Here is a 25,981-nt window from a genome sequence, read left to right on the forward strand (position 1 = left end):
GTTCACTATAACAAACAAAGGCAATTTCACTGTTTTTCAATCATGCATGAGGCCATTTGCTACTTGATCACTTACATATGCAAAGGCTTCCTTCTACAAAAGCATAAAACATACCAAGTTGTTTGGTTCTGGACTGTCAGAGGCTACCACTGGGTCTCCACATATAAGGGCCATCTTGTCTTGTGCTTATCCACTCAGCAGGGAGTAAAGCTGATTGAAACAAGCAACATACTGAATTCAACATAACCTACTAACATCCCATCTAATTGGTTTTGGACCAGCACCTTTGTCTTCAGCAGCAAGGTTAAAGTTGGAGTCATTGTGGGCGTAATTTTGATGGACCTGGTTATAGCCTTGAACCGCTTGATTGTACAGACGCCAGTGAAATGTTGAGGCAGTGTTGGTGCTATTTGAAAGAAAACTATGGTGTGATTGCTGCAGGTTCTTGCTGATAGGAGGCTGATTAGTGAAATTAGAAGCAAGGAGAAGCTTATGTTGATAAATATTTAGAAGAATCTGATATTACTTACTATCATTGTTTTTTTCATTTTTCCAGCTAACCTCTCTGTATGAAAACAGATCTTTTCATGGAGCAGCGTTGACTCATATTTCTTAAATGAGAGACAGAACTGCTGTCGGACAGACAGTTTCATTTGTAAGTGCGTCTGGAGAGACGCCCTTGCGAAACAGCAACTTAACTTCATTAGGATTATTTCAGAAGCTAAAGGTCTAGTTCTGTTTCCTCTGTCAAGTTTATAACTATAGTTAGTTTTGCTGCTTAAATGTTCGACGATATCAGCTGTAGTGACATTACTGCACTTATGGAAACGCAGCCTCTCTAATCATTACAGTAAATCATTATAGAAAACACTTATACATTAATACAATACATAATTTAAAGGCTCTGACACACCAACCCAACGACCAACCATTAGCAGAAAAGGCAGTCGGACTGATTAGTCTCCCAGAGTTGGTCAAAACAGTGCCTTGGAACACACCGAAGCGACGCCGACTTGAGCGTGTGTTCTGCACGTGCACGAGACGAAATACGTATCCATAACAGCAGGCAGCGCTAATTTGTATTGTCACCCAAAAAATTAAAAAAACGGCAGCTGATTGGCTTCTCCAGAATTTCAAAGCAAGACCATAATGTATACCATAATAATTCGGAATACGATCTTGTATTTTACCAAAATAGTTCACCGAAACGTGTTTCTGAAAACGAAATAGGCCATGCAGTTGCTGAATCTGTCTTCATTTCAGATCGACAAACTGCCCACTGGCCGATTCAACAAGTCAAATCGGCCCAAATGAACGCCGACGGCTCCTCCGACTGATGACGGCACGGAACACACCAAACAGACTCAGGTCACCGACCTCGCCAGACTGTCCGACGGCCGATAATCGGGTTGGTCTGTCAGCGCCTTAAAAAGCAACGTAGCCTGCAGGGACTGCCGAGGGGTAGTGAAATGTCCATGCGGGTCTCTAAATCAAAAATAATTAATTCAGGTGGGTGGAAGGTGGAAGATATAAAGCTTACAGGTGGATTCGGATGAAGAGCTGATCCACACTTTAATAATAGATGTGTTTGTGTGTAGGCTATATAATATATAGGCTATTATAAATGTGTGTGTGTGTGTGTGTGTGTGTGTGTGTGTGTGTGTGCGTCTGTGTGTGTGTTAAATACAACAAATTAAAATGTACGACCTCCGTACATTCTTATCACATTTTACCACTTTGTGAATTGAATTCAAAGTAACTATAGAAGTTGTCATGAACACTTCTGCTCCTCTGACAGAGAACATAAAATACAGTGTATGACAACACAATGAAAAGCTGATGCAGTTGTGCTGCGCCTCATATTTAATTGACGTCGCTTTTAATCTTGTTTGTTAAATGCCTGTTGCCTCGACTCCTCTCTCCTTGAGTCTCTTCCTCGACTCCTTGGCTTGAATCTTCTGTGCGCGGGACTAAGATGCAAGGAGAGGAATCGAGAAGAGGAATCGGGGATGCACAAACTGGGAATTGGGAAAGGGCTACTGATGCTGAGTTAGCTACTGTATGCCTATTGCATTTGACATTTTGTCCTCTGGCTTTATTGAACAATTGTGTCATTGCCTTATGCCAGTAAGAGGTCACGGACAGTGTGAAATTACTGGAAATGGCTCTCCCCTAAAACACTAATTAGTGAGCTTGGAGGTTTTATAGCTTTCTATAGGAGCTTTCCGCTTCAAAATTTTTTGGCCTTGTTTATACGCGTTTAACATGGCAAGAGTTACAGCAATTTAATAGTTGATTGGGTGTTGGCTAGCAGCGAGACGTTCATTGTTTCCACATAGAGCTGTGTTTTATCTGTTAACTCCCTATCAAAACACAGGATCAACAAAAAGATGGTCAGCAGTGTTCCAGCAATTTAGTCTCAGATTTGGCTTGGGCTTGAAGCGGGAGGCTCATCATTTCCACATGTAAAGAACACAATGTTTACTATTCATGTTCTGTCATACAGTATGTTGTAATCAGCTGAAGATATTAAGTGCTTTGGTCTTTCATACAGTATCTACAGTACAACAGTGTGCTCTTTGAAAGCTTAAAAGATCACACATCACACACTGTAAAGACAACAGATAATTTTCTTTTTTCATCCTAATCTTCCTTAAAAATGTAGATTTTTCTTTTCTAAATCAGAAAAAGGAGAAAGCTAATAGCTCATACTGTAAAGTGTGAGCCAGAGAAGAAATTAAAAGTAAAACCAGCAGCATGTGCATGGCTCAGTGCAGGGGAACTTAAATGCAACATGGTGGACTTACCATATTCTATTTCCATTGTACTTTTCCTCCCTTGGCTGCTTTATCGACCTCATGTCAGTCTGTACAGCAGAGGAACAACAAGGAGAAGTGAAGCACAAATGAAGCCAGGCTACTCTTACTTATTTATGTATCTGTTTCTGTATTTATTCATTATCCCCTCTGCAAGCAGAGTTCCCAGTTGCGGTTTGCCTTTCGATCCAACTGTGAGCAGCATGACAATTGTATTTCCATTGCTCGTAGGAATCAGACAAAACATAAAATGTATACGGAACAGATCCATATTCCTGCTTTAAGCTTAACGTGCCTAAAGCATAGGTATTTCCTAAATAAAAGACTTGCATTATATTGTTTTTCCTGCAGAGCATCAGAGAAACTTTACTCATTCCTTTTTTTCTCAGCATGTTGCCCAAGTCCATATCTTACCATGCTGTGGTTGTTGAATATTACATATTGCCTGTTAGTATTTGAATGTTGCTGTGGGCCACCTCCGCAGGTGGAGTGTGTGTTCTTTGGGCTTTTGTCTTGAGAGCAGAGGAGGTTACACAGTAAACCTGCAAGCACCAGATGTTACACAGCGCTTGTGACCTGTCTCTTTCTTTTTCTCTTGCTCTCTGTCTCTCCTCCTCCACCTTCACATCCCTGCTGTCTGTCTGTCAGCACTTTCCCAGTGGTGGTGTGAGACATGGCGTCAGAGTGCCTGGGCTGCCATCTTCTGCCAGCTCACGCTGTGACCTCCAGCCCTGCCACCTCAGCTCTGCGTGCCAATGCCACAGCAGGCCACTACTGGGCATTTATACTGAGTCGACAGCCTTTGCCAGGAGAAGAGTTTTTTCATGTTGTTTGGACCGTTTTGAATAGTAACGGCTATTGTAATGTTAGAAGGGACCGCAACCTTTAGAAGAAAGACTCCTAACAATTGATCTGGCAGACATCATACTGGCCATTTTTATGGCATTTTTTATATGTTTTTATGGGGACCCATTATTCAGCAATACATACTTTATTTCACATTACTGTAAAAATATTGAAAAATTATTCACAACATATTGTAAGACTAAGCAGATGATAAGTGTATTTTAAATGCATAGACTAGAAGCACTGAAAGAAAACGGCAGTAGAAATTAGGGCTAAAATGTGTCTGAAATGCATTGAGTATCAAAAAGTTACAAGAATCAAATGCTTCATCAGATTCTTGGGCGTTTCCCTTCCCTATTATTTGAGCCGATATGTCCTTACCTAAAACAGTTATTAACTTTAGCTAAACTTTATTTACCACAGATTAAAAAAAGGGGTTAAAACCCAGTAAAACCCAGTAACCCAAACCCCCAAACTCAGGTTATGAAAAAAGTATTGTTTTGGTATCAGCACCTCAACTCTGGTACCAATATCTAAAACTTTAAATAGCCAGCCCTAGTAAAAATGTAATTGGTTACACAGACTTTATGGCATCATCTCAGTAATGTTGGATACCAGTAGTATCCATGACAGATGTTGAGTATTACCACATATCAGTCATCCCAGTGTCTGGGTCAGTGTGTCTGTCCTGTGGCTGGAGATGAGAAGTGTGTATTGACCAGTTTATGGATGAGCTGAGGATGAGATGATTGTCTCCACCGTGCACCTGGGTGATAAGAAGGCAGCTCATGTGCTTCTTTGCTATCAGGCCCAACAGCCACAATATAACTCCCTTCCATCGTCCTTCCCAGCTAACCCTGGCCTTAGGAGCTCCTTAGGGAGCGCTGACTCAGGTGACTGGGTTTTAAACACCCCCCCCTCCTTCATCTTCTACGGCTTGAGTATGACCTTGCCTCCACCCAGAGAAAGAATGGGGGAGGGGGTTGAGGGAGGGCAGAGGTGGGTGGGGATAGGGCTAGGCCCTCATTAGCCCAAGCTGAGGCGGGACAGCTCAGGAAAAGTGCGCTAATTACCCCACTAACAATGTCCTTGCCTTAATGGCTTAGAGCGGCCACTTCGCCATGGGATAATAACCCCATCACCTCTCTGAGAAGTTCAGGATGGCATTATCATGATCACTTTAAATGATGGGCAGAGGGTGGTGTTATAACGCAGCTAGCTGGTTGATGGATTTGGCTGCAGTTTCTCACTGTGGGGCGTGTAACTGCAGTGTGTGTGTGATGTGTGTTTTGTTGGAGTCACAGGGTGACGCAGATACATTATTACAGTATATGACTTTAAGTACTATTTATAAAAAAAAAATGCATTTCTTTTCTTTTTGAAGAAAACCATTGGGCTCTCAGACACAAATAGCTACTCATTTTAGCAAGTTACACTCTAAAAAAACAAGTCTATCATTAGTCTAAAAAGTTTGCAGTCACAGTCCAATCAAGCATCTCCTTGCTTAGCAACCAGTGGTGATTGTTTTGTCTGAGACTGTTTTCTGAGTCATTGGTTATCTGTGACTGAAAGGTGACTGGTGAAGCAAGCATGGCCAGCATTAGGCCCTCCACACTTTCCTTCATCTTCTCTGTTAGCGTGTGGAAAACAGCTTGGCGACCGACAGCCTGACATTACAGCAGGAGCCTGTAATCATGGGACTGTAAAAACCCAAATCCAGCAGCCGCAAACAGTGTGGCCTCGTCATAGTGGTGGCAGCTAAGAACCATTCACCGCTTCTGTCCCATAAACTGTGCTTGCTGTGTCATACCAGACCCCCTTCATAGAGGATTCTGCTTTCAATAAAGTTGCCATTTAAGCCTAAAAACGAGATTCCCGCTGACACGAGAGGATGCTGATGCCATCAAACTTACATGTTTAAATATTGCATGTTTTTAGGCTTATTTTGTGGACAAAATGATAGAGAACATGACGTTTCCTATTATTTTGGGCTTTGGGACTCTCTTCCATATAGCATATATGTCACAGTCATTCAACAATAAATGATATTTAGAATGTAACCTAACAAATATTCAGCCCTTTACCTCTCCTACCCCACAAGCTGTTTGCCATTACACTGTGACTATACTGCACGGCTGCTATACTCCCCTCAAACTCCAACCGCCAATTTCCCATCATTATGCCATTTAATGCGATCAGGATGGTAATCAGATTGTAAATGAAATAGTTGTTTGGGTCTACTGGTGTGGGGAGGTTAGAAAGGCGGCTGGTGGAGCCTTTGGAAGGCCAGAGTGGCTCCAACCAGATAGGCCTAATCTATAAAACCTCCCCCTGATTCTCCTTTGGGTGCTGAAGGGAAGGACAGTTTGAGAGACTCTTGTGGACAGTTGACTGTTATGAAGGACCTCCTGTTGAAGTGTAGACATGACAATAGAAAAGAAGACCTAAAGCCCAGTGTCATATAACAGATTCATTGTGCTGTCTTTCAGCTATTACATTCCTAATTAGTAAATAAGACCTTTTTAAGGCTTGATGGATATTTTGTTTTTCATAATCTGTCTTTTCAAATGATTCAGTTGCCATATTTCTCTAAAACAACAGTTAGTGGCCCGATTTAAAAAGAGCCATAATCAGATTTTAAGCTTCTAAACTACTTATGAGTTGTGAATATGTTCGTTAATACATCTTAGCGTGTGGAAGATGAGTAGGGATGAGACCCAAAAGTGCTGGATGCGGTAGTCTGTCAGAGTGTATTACACACCTCAGAGCTAAGAGCCGGTTGATAGCCACTTGTAGCTGCTGACTCTGTGTGGAGCTATGCATTTTAGAGAGATGTCTGGATGGCAGATTTCTGTGGTAAGTAGTGTGTGAAATAGTAAGAATTTATGAGCTGCTCTATCACACACCTGTTTGGATTGCGTTGTGGAATTAAGTTTGTTTGGAGCTGCTTTTTAAATGGGTTCATCCTTTCCTTCCTCTGTGTGTGTTTGTGTGTGTGTTACAGTCGTGACAGTGACCTCTCTACAATCATCTCCAACCTACACCACACCAGACAGCACGGCATGCCCGAGGGCCAGTCAGCCTCTGACCACAACACCAGTACTGGACACACAGGTAGGAGATGCTGTGTCTGTTTGTGTGTGTGTGTTTTGTCAGGATGTCTTCTTTCTTTTTCTTTCCTTTTTTATTCTTTCCCCCTTTTTTACTTTGCATCCAGGCTAATGAAATACCCCCCCTTTACATCTCCTGCAACATATGTACAAATTCCATTACTCATTTAATTTACCCTAATTTGTGTGATTTGGGGGAATTTAACATAAGCTTATTACTAATTCCTGAAGGTCACTCTCAAGTTGATTACTTAATTTTCTTCCCACATTCTCTGCCGCACTCTAGGATTTTTTGTTAAACCCCCTGTTTTAAATTACTTCTGAATAAATAGCTTTGTTTGCTTTTAATCCAGTTTCATGTGAGCAGAGGAACCATGGTGTGCATGGGCTAAGAGCTTTTCTTACAGCTTACAGACAGAACACAGACAGCATTTAATCACAGCTAATGGTCAAGTATCTTGTTTGAGGATATTGTGCCGGCATCAAAGACATATGTTTGTAAAACAGCCTTTGTAGATATCACTATTCAGCGATCAACCTTTACTGGATATTTCTGCCACAATGGGTTAGTTGTACCTATTTTTATGAAAGTATGTTGTGCCGTGTGCTGTATCCCAACAAGGTAGGATTGAAGTCAAAAATTATTTATAAGCAACCCAAACATATTCATATTATTGCATATTTAAAATTTGATGTTTTCTTTTGTTTTGAAGCGGTATATAAGTCACATTTAGGTCCTAAGTTTTGTGGAGGAGTATGAAATTTGTCTCAACTCTGATATTGGCACGGATTTTACAATATATTCCAATGTTGTTGTAGGCTCTTGTATTATTTTTTCCACATTAAAATGTCTGCCAGGAGGTCTTTTCTCAATGCTCTCCTACATGTAAGTCAATTTCATATGAATTATAGTAATGTTTATCAATGTAAACTATAATAGTTAGAATTTGTTCTAATAACGGCTGACTTTTGACTTTTTATGAAAAGAGAATCAGCTAAATTGAATACATTCCAGCAGAAAGTCCAAGCATGTTCAAAACATATATATTCTCCCCCTAATTAAATAATGAGTTGTCTTTTTATCAGTGAGGACCATACCCTTGCTCCATTGTTGCCCTGGGATTGACCCTGTCTATTCTTATACTATTCGCCAGAAGCACAGCTAGTGCCATAATCAGTCCAGACCCAACACCTCCATACCCTCTCTCTGTGTGCTCATCTCCTCTGTCTGCCAGATTAATTGTCCATACGGTGCCTGTGATATCAGGCAGTGTGGGTGGAAGGTGGAGGGTATTAGACTGCTCAACAGCCCGCCCCCAGCCAGTGTCTTAAATCCCAGTTTGGGACGGATTTCCACCCAAATACTGGCCTAATCAGCCGCTAAACTTAATGGAGAAATCAGAGCCCTGAGTATTTATCTTAATGGAGGAAGACACAAGGGGATAGAAGTGGGTGGGTGGGGGTTGAAGGAGGAAGGGGTGAGCACAGTGTGGCCTACGCCAAGGGGGGTCCAAGACCCTAAAATCTGTCGGTTTGAGCATTTAAGGGAGATTTAACAGGCTGTCTAAGCCGCTCGCTCCGTGTCTGTAAACAAGTCCAATCCGATCAGCCACTGGCTCTAATTCTGTCTGCCAGTGAAATTAGACGCACAGACGTTCACAAACACACAATTACACACAAATAACACATAGTTATACAGATGCACACCAACGCAAAATCAACACAGGTTCAAATTTGCTTCCAAATACAGTACAGGCCAAAAGTTTGGACACACCTTCACATTCAAATGCGTTTCCTTATATTTTCATGACTATTTACATTGTAGATTCTCACTGAAGGGATCAAAACTATGAATGAACACATATGGAATTATGTACTTAACAAGGGTGTCTACTTTGAGGAATCTAAAATATAAGACATGTTTTCAGTTATTTCACACTTTTTTGTTAAGTACATAATTCCATATGTGTTCATTCATAGTTTTGATGCCTTCAGTGAGAATCTACAATGTAAATAGTCATGAAAATAAAGAAACACATTGAATGAGAAGGTGTGTCCAAACTTTTGGCCTGTACTGTACATAGGTTGGTGTAATGTGTATGAAGTTTTAGAGCAGTGGATTATTTGACTGAGCCCGTAAACGCAGCTCTCTGTCTATGATATTGGGTTTACTCTGTTCTGTCAGTCAACTATCCTATTTGACTTATCCTTGAAAAGTGTTCAATGTAATTCAATGATCTGTGGAGGGAGAGAATCCGAGAGGCAGTAGAGAAATTAAGGATAAGAGAAAGGAAAAGTCTGCCACAGAGAGAGACAGAGATGCAGTGATGGAAGAAACATTTTGGCAATAGAGAGACAGAGGAAAGAGAGATGAATGAGTGCTGTGGTGGTATCAGGGGAGGGCAGGCAGCAGCGGACAGCTCTGTGTGTGTGTGTGTGTGTGTGTGTGTGTGTGTGTGGGGGGGGGAGGGGGGGGGTCAGGAGGAAAGGGAAGCACGCTTGCCGGGTCGTCTCTGCGCCGGAGTGGGCCCTAATTAAATCTGAGGGACAGACAGGAGGGCTGCCTCCCTCCTTCTCTTCTCCTCTTCATCCCTCCCTCCCTCATTCACTCTCTCACTCCCCAGCCGCTGGCTATTCAGAGGCTCTGTGAGAGGTGGAGGGGAGGGAGGAGGGAGAGCAGGGGCGCCAACGCTGAGAGTCTGGCTGCCTGTGGAGACTGTAAACCGTGGCTCTGCGGTCAGACCAGAGACTCAAACAGGCAGATAAGGTGTTTTTGGACCGCCACTCTCTCTCTCTCCTCTGCTCCCTGCACTCAGACTTCCAGAGGCAGTTACAGCCTGTCGGTGTGTGTGTGGTTGGGGGTTGTAGCAGTGGTTTTGGGCTTGAGCACATTTTTGTGTGTGTGCACCTTTCCGTGTGTGGTTTTAAATGCCTGTTTTTTTATGTTTGCTTGCGTGTGAGTCTGCAGCCCAGCGTGTTTGTGCAAGACCTTTTTTTTCAAACTAATTGTGAGTGAGGATTGCTTTCAAAGTATTACTAGCTAGTTATTACACAATTAGCATAGAAACAAAAGTAAACACTTCAGGATTTCTGATAGCTGATTAGCTTTGTCATACAGAAGCAAAAAGGGAAATGTGGGTTGTAAATATTTTAAAACATCCCACTGCTTAACAGGAATGTAATTGTACTGCCATAACAAAATAGCTTTTCATGGTTATTGTTCATGAAGCAATGCTAATGCTTCTGTCAAGGTGCCAAAAAAAGGTTTCTAAGTAAATAGTGAAAATACATACTTTTTTCTACCAGAAAGTCCTGTTTCTTTCTTTCGCCGCCATCCTCAGTGCTCAACATTCATTGGTGTTTTTGTTTTTGCATTTCATTTTACATATTTTTATTTTGGTCAAACTACTTTTTTCTGCTCATCCCTGACGTTTAGAGTAATGCATTGCTAAGTAACACTTAACATGGCATTGTTACATTTTCAGTACTGACATCAGTACAACAGACACAGAAAGATTAGACAAAGAAAGCAGTAATTTAAAAATGGCAGAAAACACCAAGTGATTAAAAACGTATATTATTTTGAATTACCTTAACTTTCTTTATAATGAGAGAGGTTGATTTTTTTTGGTCCATCAATGTTTTTTCCATTTTGATTGACTAGACTAACTAAAAAGTGACTTGTACAGTCTAGTTCTAGCTTTTATCAGATAATCATTTTATCACATTTTGATTAAGACAAAGTAATTAGTAATTTACAACTTCATAACAATGGTTGCAATAAAACAAAGTCACAAAGTGCTTCACAAGAGTAAAATTGTTAAAATTAATTAATAATTGTCTTAGCCCAGGATTTATTGTAAACAAACCACTGTTACTGCTGCTGGAAACATCTTGTGCATCACCACCTGTACAGACCAGACAGAGGGCCTTTAGAGCGACAAAGATAAAAGCTTAATAAAATTAGCCGAGTGGCTAACACTGGCGCATTTACAGAAATGTTCATTAATGTCCATTGTCTTAATCAAATAAATAAAAAAATAAAATAAAAAAATAAATAGCCTGTAGGTTTAGTTTTTTTGTATTACATATATACAGTATACTGCGTTGCAAAGGGGGCATTCTTTTATGTGACAATGTCACCGATTTTTACTTAAAGGTCAGCCATATTTTAGTCAGTAGACCACTTGTACCAATCTTCTCTTCCTGTGATTTTCTCTTCTTCTTTAGATGCATTCTTCATTCTCCACCTCTCTTAGTTTCTCTCTTCCTGCTGAAAAGACAGAAAATGACAAACAGTGGAACAGTGTTACTGTGTGTGCATTCACACATGTTAGAGGTGGCGCATCCTCTCCTCGGCGTGAGCAGAAGCGCCTCTTTCCCCATCTCCATCACCCACCCCCACTCCTCCCCTCCCTCTCTCAGCTGCATCGGCCTGTAAGCCAATCAATGGCAGGGCTTTCAGGGCCGGCGGAGGCCCCGGCGCACGGAGGGGGGATCAATAAGTTATTAGCACCATTCTGTCAGCTGTAATGTGGAGATTGATCGGGGGGCTGCGGCTGGCGGCCCACCCCACGTCCCCGCCTGTCACTCCCCCCCTTCTCTCCACTCAGCCCCCCCTCCCCGGCCTGATAAAGATGACAGATTAACGGAGTAAGAGAGGAATTAAGGAGTCTGGCTGTCTGAGCTGTCACCACGCTGCATGGGATGGAGAGTGGAAAGGAAGAGGACTAAAGTTTGAGGGAGGAGAGGAAATCAGAGAGTAAGAAAGAAAGAGGAACGCCTGACGGTTGGTTTGCCCTGGTGGTGTCACATGAAGAGAAGTGGTTTACGTCCTGCTGTTTCCTCTTTCTCTATCTGTCCCTCTGTTTTCATCCCTCTTTTCTCTCAGCGGGAGGAACAGCAGACAAGGAGGAGGTTTACTAGCAAGAAGGAGCTGAGGCAGAGGCTAGAATATTGGGTGGTCGGAAAAAAAAGTTTGTTGACCAGGAATGGAATAAACAGAGCTATATCAGTGCAAATAATGCTATTTGCACTTAGTTATTGCACTCTTTTGACTGGTAAATCACAGTCAACTCCTGACTCCATAACCACTAATTCTTCAGGAATATTAAGGTGGTAGGGAAATGCTCGGGGTAGCAACCTTGACTGTAAGCAGTGTTAGTGGGAGTAAAAGGGTTAGCATAGACGCTAGCAGAGCTCAGGGTTCGGCATTAAAAGGGAGCGCCGGTGCTCTAAGAAGCCCCATTTAATTGGCTTTAAAAGCTTTCCGCCCTCAAATCTCTGGCCCTCGGGCACTCGCTCAGTAGACGCAGTGTCTTGAGTGAGGTCGGCTCAAGACACGACTCGTGTGTGTTTGATCATGAGAGGCTCTTGTGTGTGTGTGTGTGTGTGTGTGTGTGTGTGTGTGTGTGTGTGTGTGTGTGTGTGTGTGTGTGTGTGTGTGTGTGTGTGTGTGTGTGTTTTGATAGAAGATGGGGTTTAACTAATGGGGGTGCTCTCTGCCTTTGTTAATATTCCACTAATAGGATAGATGGAAACCTTTTTGTGTGTTTCTTCTTTTTTTTTTTTTAAAGGACCAGTGAAAGAAATATACTGAACATGCTATGAAAATGAAAAGAATAACAGAAGGAGATGACAAAAAAAGTAGAAATTGTGAAAGACATTGCGTGTGTGCGTGCGTGCACTTGTCCGTTAGCCCCCCCACACACCCCCACACTGTCTTCTAAAGATGGTATAGGGTAAAGGGAGTGGATCTCCTCAGGACCTGAGAGGCAACATCAAACACCGGATCATTAGTGAACCTCCCCCCTCACCCTCTCTCGTTTGCTCGCTCGCCCTCTCATCAACATCAGGGCTCCTTCAGGAGCCCAACAAAATCCTCTGAGTCCTGTCTTAATGTTTTTCTGTCTCTTTCCCCTCCTTGTCTGTGTCTCGTTAAAGAGAAGAAAGAGCATAAGTTTGGTTGATAGGTTAAGGGGTAAAGGTCAGCCTCCACTACAGCTTCCCTCCTCTATTGATGGCTGTATGCCCGTTGCTAAGGTAACAATAATATCAGAGGTGGGCACATGACAGAAATCGCTAAATGTTGTTTGTGAGATAGAGAAAGGAGGAAAGCAGTTGCTTTTGTGGCTTGGCTGTCTGTGTAGAGGAAGAAACAGAGTCAGAGAGAAGGAGAGGTGCATGAGATAAAAGTAGAAAGAGAGAGATAGCTATGACAAACAGCTTTTTCCTTCCTGCCGGCACTGCATGCGATGTGCTCTGCATCCCCTCGCTCTCTGATTAGGCCCGTATTGATTTGAGGTGTGTTTGAGGGGGGTGGGGGTGAGGCGATTGGGCGGGAAGGAACACAGGGATGAGAGGGGAGGAGAGGTGGAGGAGGCAGTAGGGGGTGCTGTAATTGTACACTAGATGCTCCTCTTTGGTGGCAGGGGAGGAGGTAGGGGGGAGATCAGGGAGGAAGAAACGAAGGCAGGGAGGGTGTTAATAGGAGGAGGTTTCAAACACACCTAGAGGAGAAAGAGAAGGAAACAGATGGAGAAATTAGACAAGAAGATCAGAAGTGTGTTTATGAGGGGAGGACAACAACCAGAGAGAAGGGAGTAAAACTAAAAGTAAAGACATGATAAAGACATAATGTAAACTGAGAGGGATTTCCCAAGCATGTGAGAGGCTCTCATGCACTTTAGTTCAGTCAGAGGCTTTTGTGCCAACATCTGGAAAAAGAGAAGAAAGAAAAGAAAAGAGAGAGGAAGAACAGTGAAAACACTTGAGAACAGACAGTTGGAAAGAGACGTTGGAGGAGACACAGAAAGACAGAACCCTCCTCCCTTCTCCTTCAAATAGACACACACAGACACACACACATACACACACACACACACACACACACACACACACACACACACACACACACACACACACACACACACACACGAATGAGCAGGGCAGATCTGTCAGTCACAGCGTTGCAGGCCACCTCTCATATCTGACAGAACAGGCATCTCCAGACGCCCGTGGCTCGCTTCACTCGCTCTGTTTCTCTCTTTTTCTCCACCTATCACTTTGTTTTTCTCTTTGGCTCCTTTTCACACTCTCTTCTAACTCTGCATTTCCGAAGCAGCCGCCATGTATACAGGTAGACATAGAGCAGAGCGGCAATATCAAGCTTTTACTTCGGTCTTTTTGCTGACGGCTCTTTCTCTTATTATGTGTTTACAGATGACCTTCTAGGCAAGAGAAGAAGCTTCTCTCCCAACAGCAGCAGCGAGTGTCCCTCTGACAAGAAGTCTCGTAGCGTATCCCCCAAAGGTAAGACCACGTAAAGTATTTGTGACGTTACAGATGTGCTTGGACGTGCGTTTTCTATAAGGAAACAAGTGAAAATTGTCAGACAGGATGGCTGAGTGTTAAAGTGAATGAGAAAGGATGGAAGCTGCAGAGTGAAGAAGAGGGAGACACGGGATGCATGTACACTGCCTTGCTCGCACGCACACACACACACACACACACACACACACACACACAAACACACACACACATACACAGTGTCTCAGTATGTCACATGCTTAAAGACACACTTCCATTCCTATCTCTTACGCATGCACGCACACACGTTAGGAAAAGTAAAATTTCCAAAAAATAGTATTTTCTCACATACATTTAATGATATGGAATAGGGGTGTTACAATTATCCACGATTCAGTTTGACTTTTGATTCAAACATTTCAGCATTTTCAGCAGTGACGATAATGGCACAGTAGGAGCCACGAAATGGCAGAAGGGTACTTTACATCAACAGTTTGAGTTTTTCAAAATTAACAAGGTGCAAGGGAAAGCACTATTAGTTTACTGAGTTGCAATTGAACACCATGAAGTACCATCGGAGCCCACATGCTTTCATCTGTTCGTTGTTTGTTTACATAACTCACTCATGGGGAAGGCAAAATGTTGCCACACAGGTGACTTCAGGGAAGCAGGAGGATTTTCCAGTTCTGTTTCTCCGATATCTCTGACTCCAGCAGTGGCCATGGTGTAGGAAAAGAGCAGCTGCAGGATACTGGTAAGCTAAGGTTACCCTGTGTCTTTAGCTGTATGCTACAAGCCGGGAAACTACGCTGTGACGTGCGCAAGTAGTTGGGTGGAGAGAAAAAAAAGGGAGAGAAGGGGGAGAGACTGGGGGGAATCGCCAATCCTGCTTCTGATTTTGATAGTCAAAATCGAAAGCTTATTTTGATCAATATTTTATTTGAAATCAAAATCATGACACCTCTAGTATGGAACCATGAAGCACAGCACCGGGCCTGTCCCTCTGGGCTCCCGATGAAGACTTCCTGACTGATGCATTATACAGCAGGCCAAACCGCAAAACCAAGGGCAGCTCACCACACATCCAGCCTCATCTCTGGAGACACCTGAACAACATGCATATACTGTACACACACGGCAGGAGCACGTGTAAGCCAGACAACATCATACAGTGGCACAAATAGCTCTGATTATTTGACAACACCAGGCTGAGCGTTGACCTTTGCCCTCTGGGTAACCTTTGACTTACAGCAGCCCTGCCTGGAGCCTCTTCCTCTATGTAGAGAGGCAATCATTCCTGACCATTATAGTCTTACTTAGACACAACCGTGTGTGTGTGTGTACACGTCTTGCATATATTCTTTCCTTGCTGTGTATTTGCATAAGGGAGACCGTTATAGAAGAAGTTCATTTAAGCCATTTCAAAACTGAATCTGATTCTGTGTCTTATCCTTGAGTTCTGTACACACTCAAACCCTGACTCTGCACCTGTATGTGTGTTTCTGTCCATAGCTTCTTGCCTCCTAGTTTGGCGACAGACATTATCCTTTAATGACTAATGCAGGTGGAGAAATAGCTTGAGTGAGAGAGACAAAGAGGGTAGCGTAGGGATGGAGCTGGAGAGATTGGATGCCGCTGTGTAAATTATGTCTGTTTTTCTTTCTGTTGCAAAGTCGGCACCCCCTGCTGTGTTTAGAGTGCGAGAAAACTTCAGACAGTTGCGCGTGCACACATACACACAAACACATACACTTGAGGACCTTGGGTGGATTAGCTGGAGCTTGGCAGTGGAGACAGAGATTCTTGCGTGCTTGCTCCCCCACGCCCCCACCACCTCCAACCCACCTCCGCTCCTCAGCGCCACTCCTGCTCGCCTGCCCGGGGCCAGGCTCAGGTTTCAATAAGGAGGGTGGTAAAAATAACCCCTGCTTTCCTCTGCTTCTCCCTCCTCATCATCCTCTTTCTCCCTCCTCTAACTCCCAAACCAACTCCCCATATCCCCCACCACCCTTACCTTAGATCATGTTACTATTGACAGAGAGAGGGAGGAGGGAGGTCAGGGAGAGAGATTAAGCGTGGGACAGCTGGATAGATATCATACACCATATCATCTTCACAACACCTTAAACACAGCACAGCAGTTATACATGCACATATACACATTATTGAGCCTTTTTTTGTAGTCTGCATTAAAAAAAAGTCAAAATACAGTACAATAAACATATTTAACCTTATCACCCTACATTATGCAAATGTTACTGCATGGTTACTGCTGTTCTTTCTGTCACAGAAATAGTGAGATGGTGCTAGTGTTGGACTCAGACCATTAACAATGCATGGCTGTATGTGAGGTTTCCAGTCCTTCAGTACTGTCATCCTAATGAATAATCTGTGTACAAGCATGTTTTCTGGCTAATATTTGAGGAAGCATTCCCTTTAGAGAGTGCCATAATCATCAAAGAAAGTTATAAAGTGTATAAAATTATATCTGGGTAATCTTTTGCTCTGTGTTTTTTACAATGGCAAAATGTTGTTTTTTTAAATGCATAAGAATGAGTTTTTATCCTAAAACTACACCTATATTATAATCCAAAATAAAAAAAAAACAAATTCCTCACAATCATGACTGACATGGAGATAAATGTAGACGTGGATGAACACATAATTATTTATTCATTTGCTGAGAAGATAGTTCGATGTACAACATTGAGGTAATAGCTTCATAGAGGTTCAGAGCCTGCTGTTTCAAGTTAGTATTTATCCCCTGATGAGTTTGATATTGACAGTCATTGATTGGTCATAATATAAGTGTCTCCTCTCTTCAGAGAACTCCCAGAGCCCGGTGGTGGAGGCAGGCGGCAGCCACGGCCACATGAGCCCTGAGGAGCACTACAGGCGTATGATGTCAGCGCTCAGCGAGCAAGGGTCCTATGAGGATCAGCAGCAACGGCTCTACCAGCTGGCGAGCAGCATGGGTCTGCCCGGCCACGGTCAGTCCACAGGCTCTGTATTTGTAGGTGTGTGTACGGTTATCATTCTCACTGTCATCACGTTGGCTTTCAAATATCTTTAGTTAAAGTTATCTTGTTACACCTTACTTTACATACCTCAATGCACGGTTGATTTTTAAATTCAGAATAGTGCTTCCCACTCTACTAGTAAGAATTGACTCATGAAAGATCTTAAGGTACTTTTCCTTTTAGTTTTTTTTAGTTCAGTAGTTTGAAGTAACTTGAGATTTACTTCAACTAAAAGAGTTTCGTTTGGAAGCACTTCACCAGCTTCTATAAAAAACACCTCTTCCATCACCTGTCACCAAGCCACCGCGATGCAGTGCTACTCTGTAACCCCAGAGTGTAGCACTGTGTTCAGGGTACCATGTTAAGGTGTGCCACACTCCTGCCATTGTAAAACCCCAGCGATGGAGACGACTGACATTTCTATTTGCAATGCTTGCCCACCCCGTGTCAAAGTGTCACTCAGGGTGATTTCTGACCACCATGGCTCTCCGTTGTTAACAACACCCACAAGGCTTTGCATGCATCAACACTGCGATTGATCCAGGAGCTCTTATTGGCTGCCTGCCAACCCTCTAAATCTCCCAACACCCTGGAAACCACCAGTGTGTCCCAGTTTTTCTCAATTTCTACAGTCACATAAAAGTTACTGGTTTCAACTTGAGAGAAATGTAGTTTGATAGGGGCAAAAAGAAAATGAGAAAAGTTGCCTCTTTTGGATTTTATAAGTTGGTTTTATATTCATTTCACTGTGCCTGCCGTTAAGTTTTACCCTTTTCTCACATTTTTGTAAAGAATGTAACATTAGGTCCTACCAGTCATTATAAGCTCTTTCACAGTAGCATAAATCCAATCGATGCCCTGGCTAAATTGTAGTTTGAGCTACTTTTGTTTTTATTTGATTAGTAATGATTTTTAATTGCTGGCTGCAAATGTAGGGGGCGAAGCCTATAAATGCTTTAATTGCCTTTTCCCCATGTCTTAGAGGAGTTAGAGGCAAGATGCAGTGCATTGTGGGGGTTTTATGGCCCAGGGTGCAGTCTGATCGCTGGCTTCCTTTCCCAGAAACCTTGCTGGTATGAAACAGACGCTCTGGCGCAATACAGACAGTTTCCACACTGTCCTTTATTCTGCACACATGCATTCCTCTTCCAAGCTACACTTAAAGGAACACGCCAACTTATTGGGAATTTAGCTTATTCACCGTTAGCCCCAGAGTAAGACAAGTCGATACATACCCTTCTCATCTCCTTGCGTGCTGTAATGCTGTCTGACGGTTCCAGCATTAGCTTAGCCAAGCACAGATCCTGCAGGTAACTGGTTCCAACTAGCCTACTGCTCCAAATTGTGACAAAAGTGACAAAATAACGCCAACATTTTCCTATTTGTGATTTGTATAGTCAAAGCGTGTACAAAAAACGACGTAACATGAGACACAGCCATCTACTAACAGTAAACAAACTGGGAACTATATTCTCAGACAGGCTTGCTACGAGCATATCACTCCGCCCAAGTACTATATTCTTAGTTCCCGGTTTGTTTATGGTTAGAAGACGGCTGTGTCTCATGTTACATTGTTTTTTGTACACGCTGTGACTCTATAAATCACAACATGTAAATAGGAACATGTTGGCGTTATTTTGTCACTTATTCAGAGCAGTAGGATTGCTGGAACCATTCACCTTCATGTTCTGTGCTGGCCTGATGCCGCTGGAGCCGTCAGACAGCATTACAGCACGCACAGAGATGAGAAGGGTATGTATGGACTTGTCTAACTCTGGGGGTTACGGTGAAAAAGCTAAATTCCCAATAAGTCAGCATGTTCCTTTAAAAGCTTTCTATGTGCAGAAGAAGAAGATAAAAAGGTAAAGAGAAACCAGGAATACAGTACAAAAAAAAAACTAAAGAGAAAAATGTTCAAAGGAAATGACGGAGGGACAGAGGCGAGGGAAGAGTGATTAAATAACTTCCCCAGAGCAAGAAGGGAAAAAAAAACATACATAATGTACAAGTTTACGGTTTATTAATGATGATCAGGTCACACACCTAAATACAACTACCATTTAAAACACAACTTCACGGTAAGATTTCCTCTTTGCGACGTATGTGTTTACATTCCCTGGTGTGTTTGTGTGTGTAAGATCCTCTAAGCGGATGATGAGCCATGGGCATCACAGCCTTGCCAATGCTCCCCGACAGCCAAGCCTTTGGTATTACTAATACTCCTTTTCTTCCACACCTGGCAACTTCATCCGTCTATCTACCGACTGTTTACAAGTTTATGTAGAAAACTTATTAAAACACTACCTTCACATCCTCTCTTTCTCCAATTAACAGTCACAGCTTGAAACTGACACTCTCAGACACAAACGGTATAGGAGGTGGGACAGAGGGACTGCTGTTTTGTCTCTTGAGAGGCTGACGTGAATCACTTCAGCGAGAGCCCCTTGACATTGACCTGGTCTCTGATGGGGCCCCTGTGACCCCCTCTTCCATCCCCCTTGGGCCCCCCACCACCACCACCACCATTTCTCCTACACATCTCCATCTCAAGCACTGCTTTTATACCCTCTCCCCTCCTCCTCCTCCTCCTCCTTTTCCTTACCCCCACCTCCAACTTTCCCTTTAGCCTTGGTCCCCGCAGAGGATCCTTTCATGTGTTTGAAGTGCCGGGCACAGAAAATTAAAGTGTGTGTACGTGAAAGAGGCAGGGGTGAGGAGGAACTCTGTGTGAATGTGTGTGGATGTGTGTATGAATGTGTAGGTGCAAGGTGTTGTTTGAGAGGTCCTCTCTGGACCTGATGGGCAAAAGAAGAGTAGGGAAGGCGAGTGGGGGGCTAAAATTGGGATGAAGGGATGGCAGTGTTGTAGAAATAGTCAGGAGTACTTTCCCTCCCTCTTCATATGATGAAAGGAGAGTGAGGGAGAGAGAAAAGGGGAAAAAAAGAGGTGGGGGTAGATATCCAGATGAAAGTGAAGGGAGGGGTGGGATGGAAGAGGCGTGCTTCTGTTTTGTCCACTGCAGTTTAGTCTGATTTGAAACATGAAACTGCACACATCATCTCTTCATCATCATCATCATCATCATCCCAAAGAGACTGAAAACTCCAGCATGTGATTGGTCAAAGTACAGACGGTCCAAGACAGTCAGTGCGACAAAATTTCCTCATGTATACTGCTTGCTAAGCCTATGATACAGGCTTTCTGAAAATATGCTTAATTTTCTGGGGTATGGTGCGCTTTAGCGGATGGATGTCGGCTTTTGTGTACCTGCCAGTCCGCCAAATCCATCACAAGGCTGGCCAAGCTGCATCAGTGCGGCGCTCCTCTGCATTCTCACACCAAGAAAACCCTGGCTTAACTGAGGGGATTTAGACCCAACACCAGGAATGATGGCGGGGAGAAAAATGGGATGGCACAAAAGAGGGATAAGCGGGATGGGTCCGAGTGGTAAACTGGGACCTCCTGAAATAACTCCTGCAGAGAAGGTGTGTGTGTGTGTGTGTGTGTGTGTGTGTGTGTGTGTGTGTGTGTGTGTGTGTGTGTGTGTGTGTGTGTGTGTGTGTGTGTGTGTGTGCGTGCGTCCTTAATTAGGACTCTATTATAGATGATGGGACTCTCCCCTTGTGTTCCAGCAGCTGCAACACCAAGATTTTTAGAGGGGGAAATTCTGAATCGGAGTGCCTACTCTGCGCGTACACACACAAACACACACACACACACACACACACACACACACACACACACACACACACACACACACAGACAGAAGGGTAGAGCCCCAGGTGACCCTGCTCTTCTCAGTTCACATGAAAGAGAATTACAGAGATCGGGGGAGAGAGAGAGAGAGCAAAATATGGACCCAGGGTTTGAGTGAAGCTTTACAAACATGCACGGGATAAAAAGAGAATGGTATAAGAAGAGAAATGGAGTGGCCGGGTTGGTTCAGTGGGTAGAACAGGCGCACATATACTGAGAGGTTTATACCTCGATGCAGAGGTCCAGGGTTCGAATCCGACCTGTGATGATTTTCTGCATGTCTTCCCCCTCTTTCTCACCTAGCTGTCCCGTCAAAAATTAAAGGCAGAAAAGCCCCAAAAAATAATCTTAAAAAAAAAAAAAAAGAAGCGATACATTTGAATTTCCACTGTTTTATACAGCTTGTATTGTTTGGGTTTAAAGGGGCACCTGACTAACTGTACATCAAAGTCAGGGCCCTAGCTACCATTGAAGACTTCAAATCTACACTAAATATCTTTGACTGAAATAAAATAAAAAATTTTTTTACCACAATTACATACCTAGCAGTGTAAAAAAGTAATTGTGATAGAATTTAACATTTTAAAATGAAAGAAAATATAATTGAACGGTGAAATAAATTCATAAAGTGTAAGATTTTTTAAAAATCCCTCACAGTTTGGTTTGTGGCTTAGGTCAGTGGGGTTCAGCTGGTGGAATTTGGACTCATAACCTCTAAAAGTCAATTTAATAATCACAGTATTAGTCAGTCTGTGGAAACAGTTGTAGAAAGTACACAGCTTGCATTACAAACTGGGGAGGTAGAGTTAAAAAGACATTGGTGTTTACAAGGCAGGGAGAGTAGCGAAAGACGCTGTTCAGTTGCATTATGGGAATTGTAGGTTACAGTGTTTTAAGAGCTCAACTAATTAAGGTCTGCTGCCCAAAGTTAGGGTTTCTTACATTTTGGCTGCAATATAGTCAGTATATCTTGGGTTCTGCAGCATCGATCTCTAACATTCTTTTTTTAAATCTCTCCCTCGGAAGTCCCCAAACTATATGGAAGTAAAATACTAAATCGCTTCAACTGACGCAGTCATACAAAATAATTGGTGAGGTGGGATTGTGACCACAGAAAACTCATAGAGGTCAACTCTTCAACCCTGTCATCCCTGAACTATGTACTGCTCAACAGACTGTGTGTGTGTGTGTGTGTGTGTGTGTGTGTGTGTGTGTGTGTGTGTGTGTGTGTGTGTGTGCTCTGGGGCTCCAGTTCCCTCTGATCCCTCCCTTATCACTCCACACACATACACACACACACACACACACCCTTGTCTGCCGCCATCCGAGTCCCCTGCGGCCTGGCGCAGCAAACAGATCGATACACCGGAGCTAGGCCGCATTAATATCTGTCGCTTCGACCCCCCCCACCCGGCGCCCGCTCAACTGCTTCAGCGCGCACACACACACACACACACACACACACACACACACACACACAGTCAGGCACACACACAGTCAGGCGCACACACACACACACACACACACACACACACACACACACACACAGTCAGGCACGCACATGCAAGCACCTAAATCACACAGACACACACAAACACACGTCACACCCGTACCGTCGGCGGAAATGGCCCCTAGCTCCCGAGGGATCTGTCTAATTAAAAAAGAGGGGGAGGAGGGGAGGCGGAAAAGAGCAGAGAGAGAGAGAGAGAGAGAGAGAGAGAGAGAGAGAGAGAGAGAGGCAGAGAGAGGGGGAAGAGTGAGAGCAGCATGGATTTTTCTCTCATTAGAAGCCATGTCTCCTGGTGTGGCCTGGCCTGGCTGATAATGAGGAGGCCTCTTCTCCTACGAGAGCGAGAGAGAACCATTGCTGGGAGAGGGATAGAGGGGATGAGCGAAGAAAAAGATGGAATGAGGCGAGTGGTTGAGGGCAGAAGGTGGAGAGAGGGGGCAAGCAGAGATAGAGGGAGAAGGCGTGATGTTGGCGGAGGTGGGGAGGGGTAAATAAAGTATTGTATCTATCATACAAAAAACACTGGTCATTATTTGTTTTGAAAACATCACACCATCATTTCCTCATCCTGTCTTTCTAGCCTTTCTATTTTTTCCACTTCCACCTCTTTATTTGCTTGAAACTGGTCAGCTCAATTCCAAAGCGTGACAGATGGACTTAGCACTATGTGCTAAATTCATACACCCCTGCCAAAATGTTATGTTTTTATGTATCCTTGTTCAGTGTGTGTACGTTTATGTGCTCATAAGTGTCTGAATGCGTATATGGATGTAACACGGGGATTAGAAAACGCATAACAATCATTTCCAGTATTAATGAAAAAAAATACTTATTGGGTGTTTTTATGAGCTACCTTTATACTTAGCCCTACATCCTTCACGACAGGACAACAAACAACTTTTTAAAGTACGTTTCACTTCTGCTATTTTGCCTGAAAACTTGTAATGTTCACCCTTACAGCTAATGTGCAACACAACATAAGCCATCAACTGCAAGCTTGTGAAATGTAAAGTTAGTAGGATTTTCTGTTTAAAAATACAAAGTGCAAAGCTGAGTTTCTGTTAATATCTTACTGTGAGCAGCTCAATACTAAATTTGTTTTTATCCTCCCCTCTCTGTCTCCCCTTCAATTCTTGCCTCTCCTCTGCTTTTTTTCTCTCTCTTCTTTCCTCAACTTAATCCTTCATCATCTTCGTCATGTCAACTTGCATCTTCCCATCTCTCTCTCTCTCTCTCTCTCTCTCTCTCTCTCTCTCTCTCTCTCCACTGTGCTTTCCCTGTTTTGTCTCTTCTCTCCTTATTTAGACTTGCTGCGTGCTCGCCAGGAGGCGTTGGCTGCAGCGGTTAGGAATCCAGCGGCCTTAGAAGCTCACCTGCCTTCTGCGGGCAGCTCCTCTTCATCCAGCCAGAGACGCAAACAGGGTCTGCCGCAGCACCGGGACGCACATTACACTGACAGGTTAGAAACGGATGCAAACACACACTCACATGCAACCGAAAAATCTCTAAGTCAGACCGGCCACACTACTAGCTATAGAAATGGCAACCCTGCCCTGCTTGCAATACCAGCCTTATTCATCATTCATCATTAATGATCAAGCCCAACACCCACATCCTATACACACATACTGCATAAGAGGCCCAAGTTGATGTGAGCACATATAAATGTGGAAATTACAATGCAACAATGTTCAGATTTTTCAAAAAAAGCTTGTCAGTGGGAGAAACTGTAGAAGTAGTTAATAACCTGCCAGTTTGCATCACCAAACCACTGCACTTTTCTTCCCATCCTTCCACCCATTCCTATCTTCCTCAGCAGGATCTGATCTCATATTTAGCTTTTTCAGTGTGCTGTAGTACATGCCTGTGTGTGTGTGTGTGTGTGTGTGTGTGTGTGTGTGTGTGTGTGTGTGTGTGTGTGTGTGTGTGTGTGTGTGTGTGTGTGTGTGTGTGTGTGTGTGTGATACATGGTTAAACTAAGGATCCAATAACCTCTTGGCTACCACTGTGGAGCTGCACGCCTGCATCCCCGGCTCTTCCTCCCTCCTCTCCCCCCAGCGCTGGCCCCTGCGCCTCCCAAACAAAGCCGGGGGCAGCGGGAGTGGGCGGGTAATTGCTTGTCGATTATTTATGTGGCGCAGGGAGAGGCGGGGGATCGATAATGGGCCGGCGGTGCGGCAGCAGGGGAGGGGAGGATGTGTGTTTGTGTGTGTGTGTGAGAGAGAGAGAGAGACAGAGAAGGGGGTGGAAAGGGGTTGTGGTGGGGATATAAGCAGGAAGCAGAGCGGCCAGGCGCTGTGTGGTGCAGCTCTGGGAGGCTGTGGGGGTGTATATAGTGTGTGTGTGTGTGTGTGTGTGTGTGTGTGTGTGTTCAGGCGAGGAGGGGGGGCTGATTGTTTGCGTGTGTTTGTTTGTTCCATTTTTCAAGCTGGCGGTCTGCATGCGTGCTCATCTATGCGGATTGAATTTGGGTTTGTTTGTGTGAATGTCTGCTAATTTGTGTGTGTGTGTGTTTGTGAGAGGCCAGTGTGAATGTAGTCAGTGAGCCGCGGCTGTTCTCTGACAGCCCATAGAGTAATTAGCCACACAGGACCGGGGACAGTCACCCTCCCTCCCTCCCTCCCTTTTTCATCCATCCATCCATCCATCCATCCATCCATCCATCCATCCATCCATCCTCCACTCACTCCGTCCCCCTCTACTTCCCACTGCTTCCTCTTTAACCCCTTAACTCTCAGTATGTTTTTGAGTGAATAAAAAAGAGGGGTTAATAAGGAAAATATGTTGAAGTGCCCTTTCCAACTTGTACGATTGTCCAAATGAGAGAATGCAAGAATTGAAACAGACAAGGAGTGATGCAAAACCTGTATGATGTTTACCTGTACATACTGTACTCATGTGCACATTCATTATAGGGCCAAAAGTATGTGGATACATAATTTTGTGTACTTTTGGTATTGGGATGCTTTATATTTTGAGCTACGCCCCTTACTTCCTATAAAGGGAAATCATAATGCATCATCATAAAAGGTATATATAGAATACTTTTGGCTATGTAGTGTACATGTGTGTCTAAAGGCCAGACTGTACCCACCCCCCATAAAATACACAGAACCTGCTAAAAAAGAGAGTGAGAAAATTAAAATTGAGATAATTGTCGAGTTAAAGAAAATAAAACTGAGACAGAATGAAAAGCAGAGGCTGAAAATGTAATTGATGGAAGCTCTCCCCCTCTCTAACTCTATTCGTGGCTCACCTTTCCATCGACCCCTCATCATTGATTATCTGGGGCCCATTAGGGTCCATTGTTAAAAACAAATCATTAGGGCCGCTCGATGGGCTTAGAGCCTGGCGCTCCATTTGTCTGGCCTTAAATGGCACTAAGCTCACCAAGCATCTGCAAGGCAAATACGGGAGGTATGGAGAAAAGTAAAGAGAAAGGGGGAGAGAGGAAGTGGAAAACATTGGAGCTTAAAATGGGGATGAAGAGAGGGGAGCGAAACAGAAGAGAGGAGATGGCGAGAAGACGAAGTGACGGAGAGAGGGAGAGAGTGAGATAAGGGGAAGGAGGGAGGGAGAGAGAGAGAGAATGAGCGTGGAGGGAGCCTCATCCAT

General features: G+C 43.7%; 1 protein-coding gene across 5 annotated transcripts in view; it reads left to right on the forward strand.

Moving 5' to 3' along the window:
- Nucleotides 1–25,981, forward strand: part of samd11 (sterile alpha motif domain containing 11) — a 93,678-nt gene that overhangs the window by 56,807 nt on the left and 10,890 nt on the right. For 4 of the 5 annotated variants that reach the window (XM_028583008.1, XM_028583013.1, XM_028583009.1 and 1 more), the window contains 4 exons: nucleotides 6,667–6,776; nucleotides 13,994–14,083; nucleotides 16,906–17,097; nucleotides 23,672–23,825. In XM_028583008.1, coding sequence (XP_028438809.1) covers nucleotides 6,667–6,776; nucleotides 13,994–14,083; nucleotides 16,906–17,097; nucleotides 23,672–23,825 — 546 coding nt within the window. The remainder of the gene's footprint in view (nucleotides 1–6,666; nucleotides 6,777–13,993; nucleotides 14,084–16,905; nucleotides 17,098–23,671; nucleotides 23,826–25,981) is intronic. The other variant, XM_028583012.1, reaches the window with a different exon arrangement.

Source organism: Perca flavescens, chromosome 7 (assembly GCF_004354835.1).
Source record: "Perca flavescens isolate YP-PL-M2 chromosome 7, PFLA_1.0, whole genome shotgun sequence".
Taxonomy (NCBI): domain Eukaryota; kingdom Metazoa; phylum Chordata; class Actinopteri; order Perciformes; family Percidae; genus Perca; species Perca flavescens.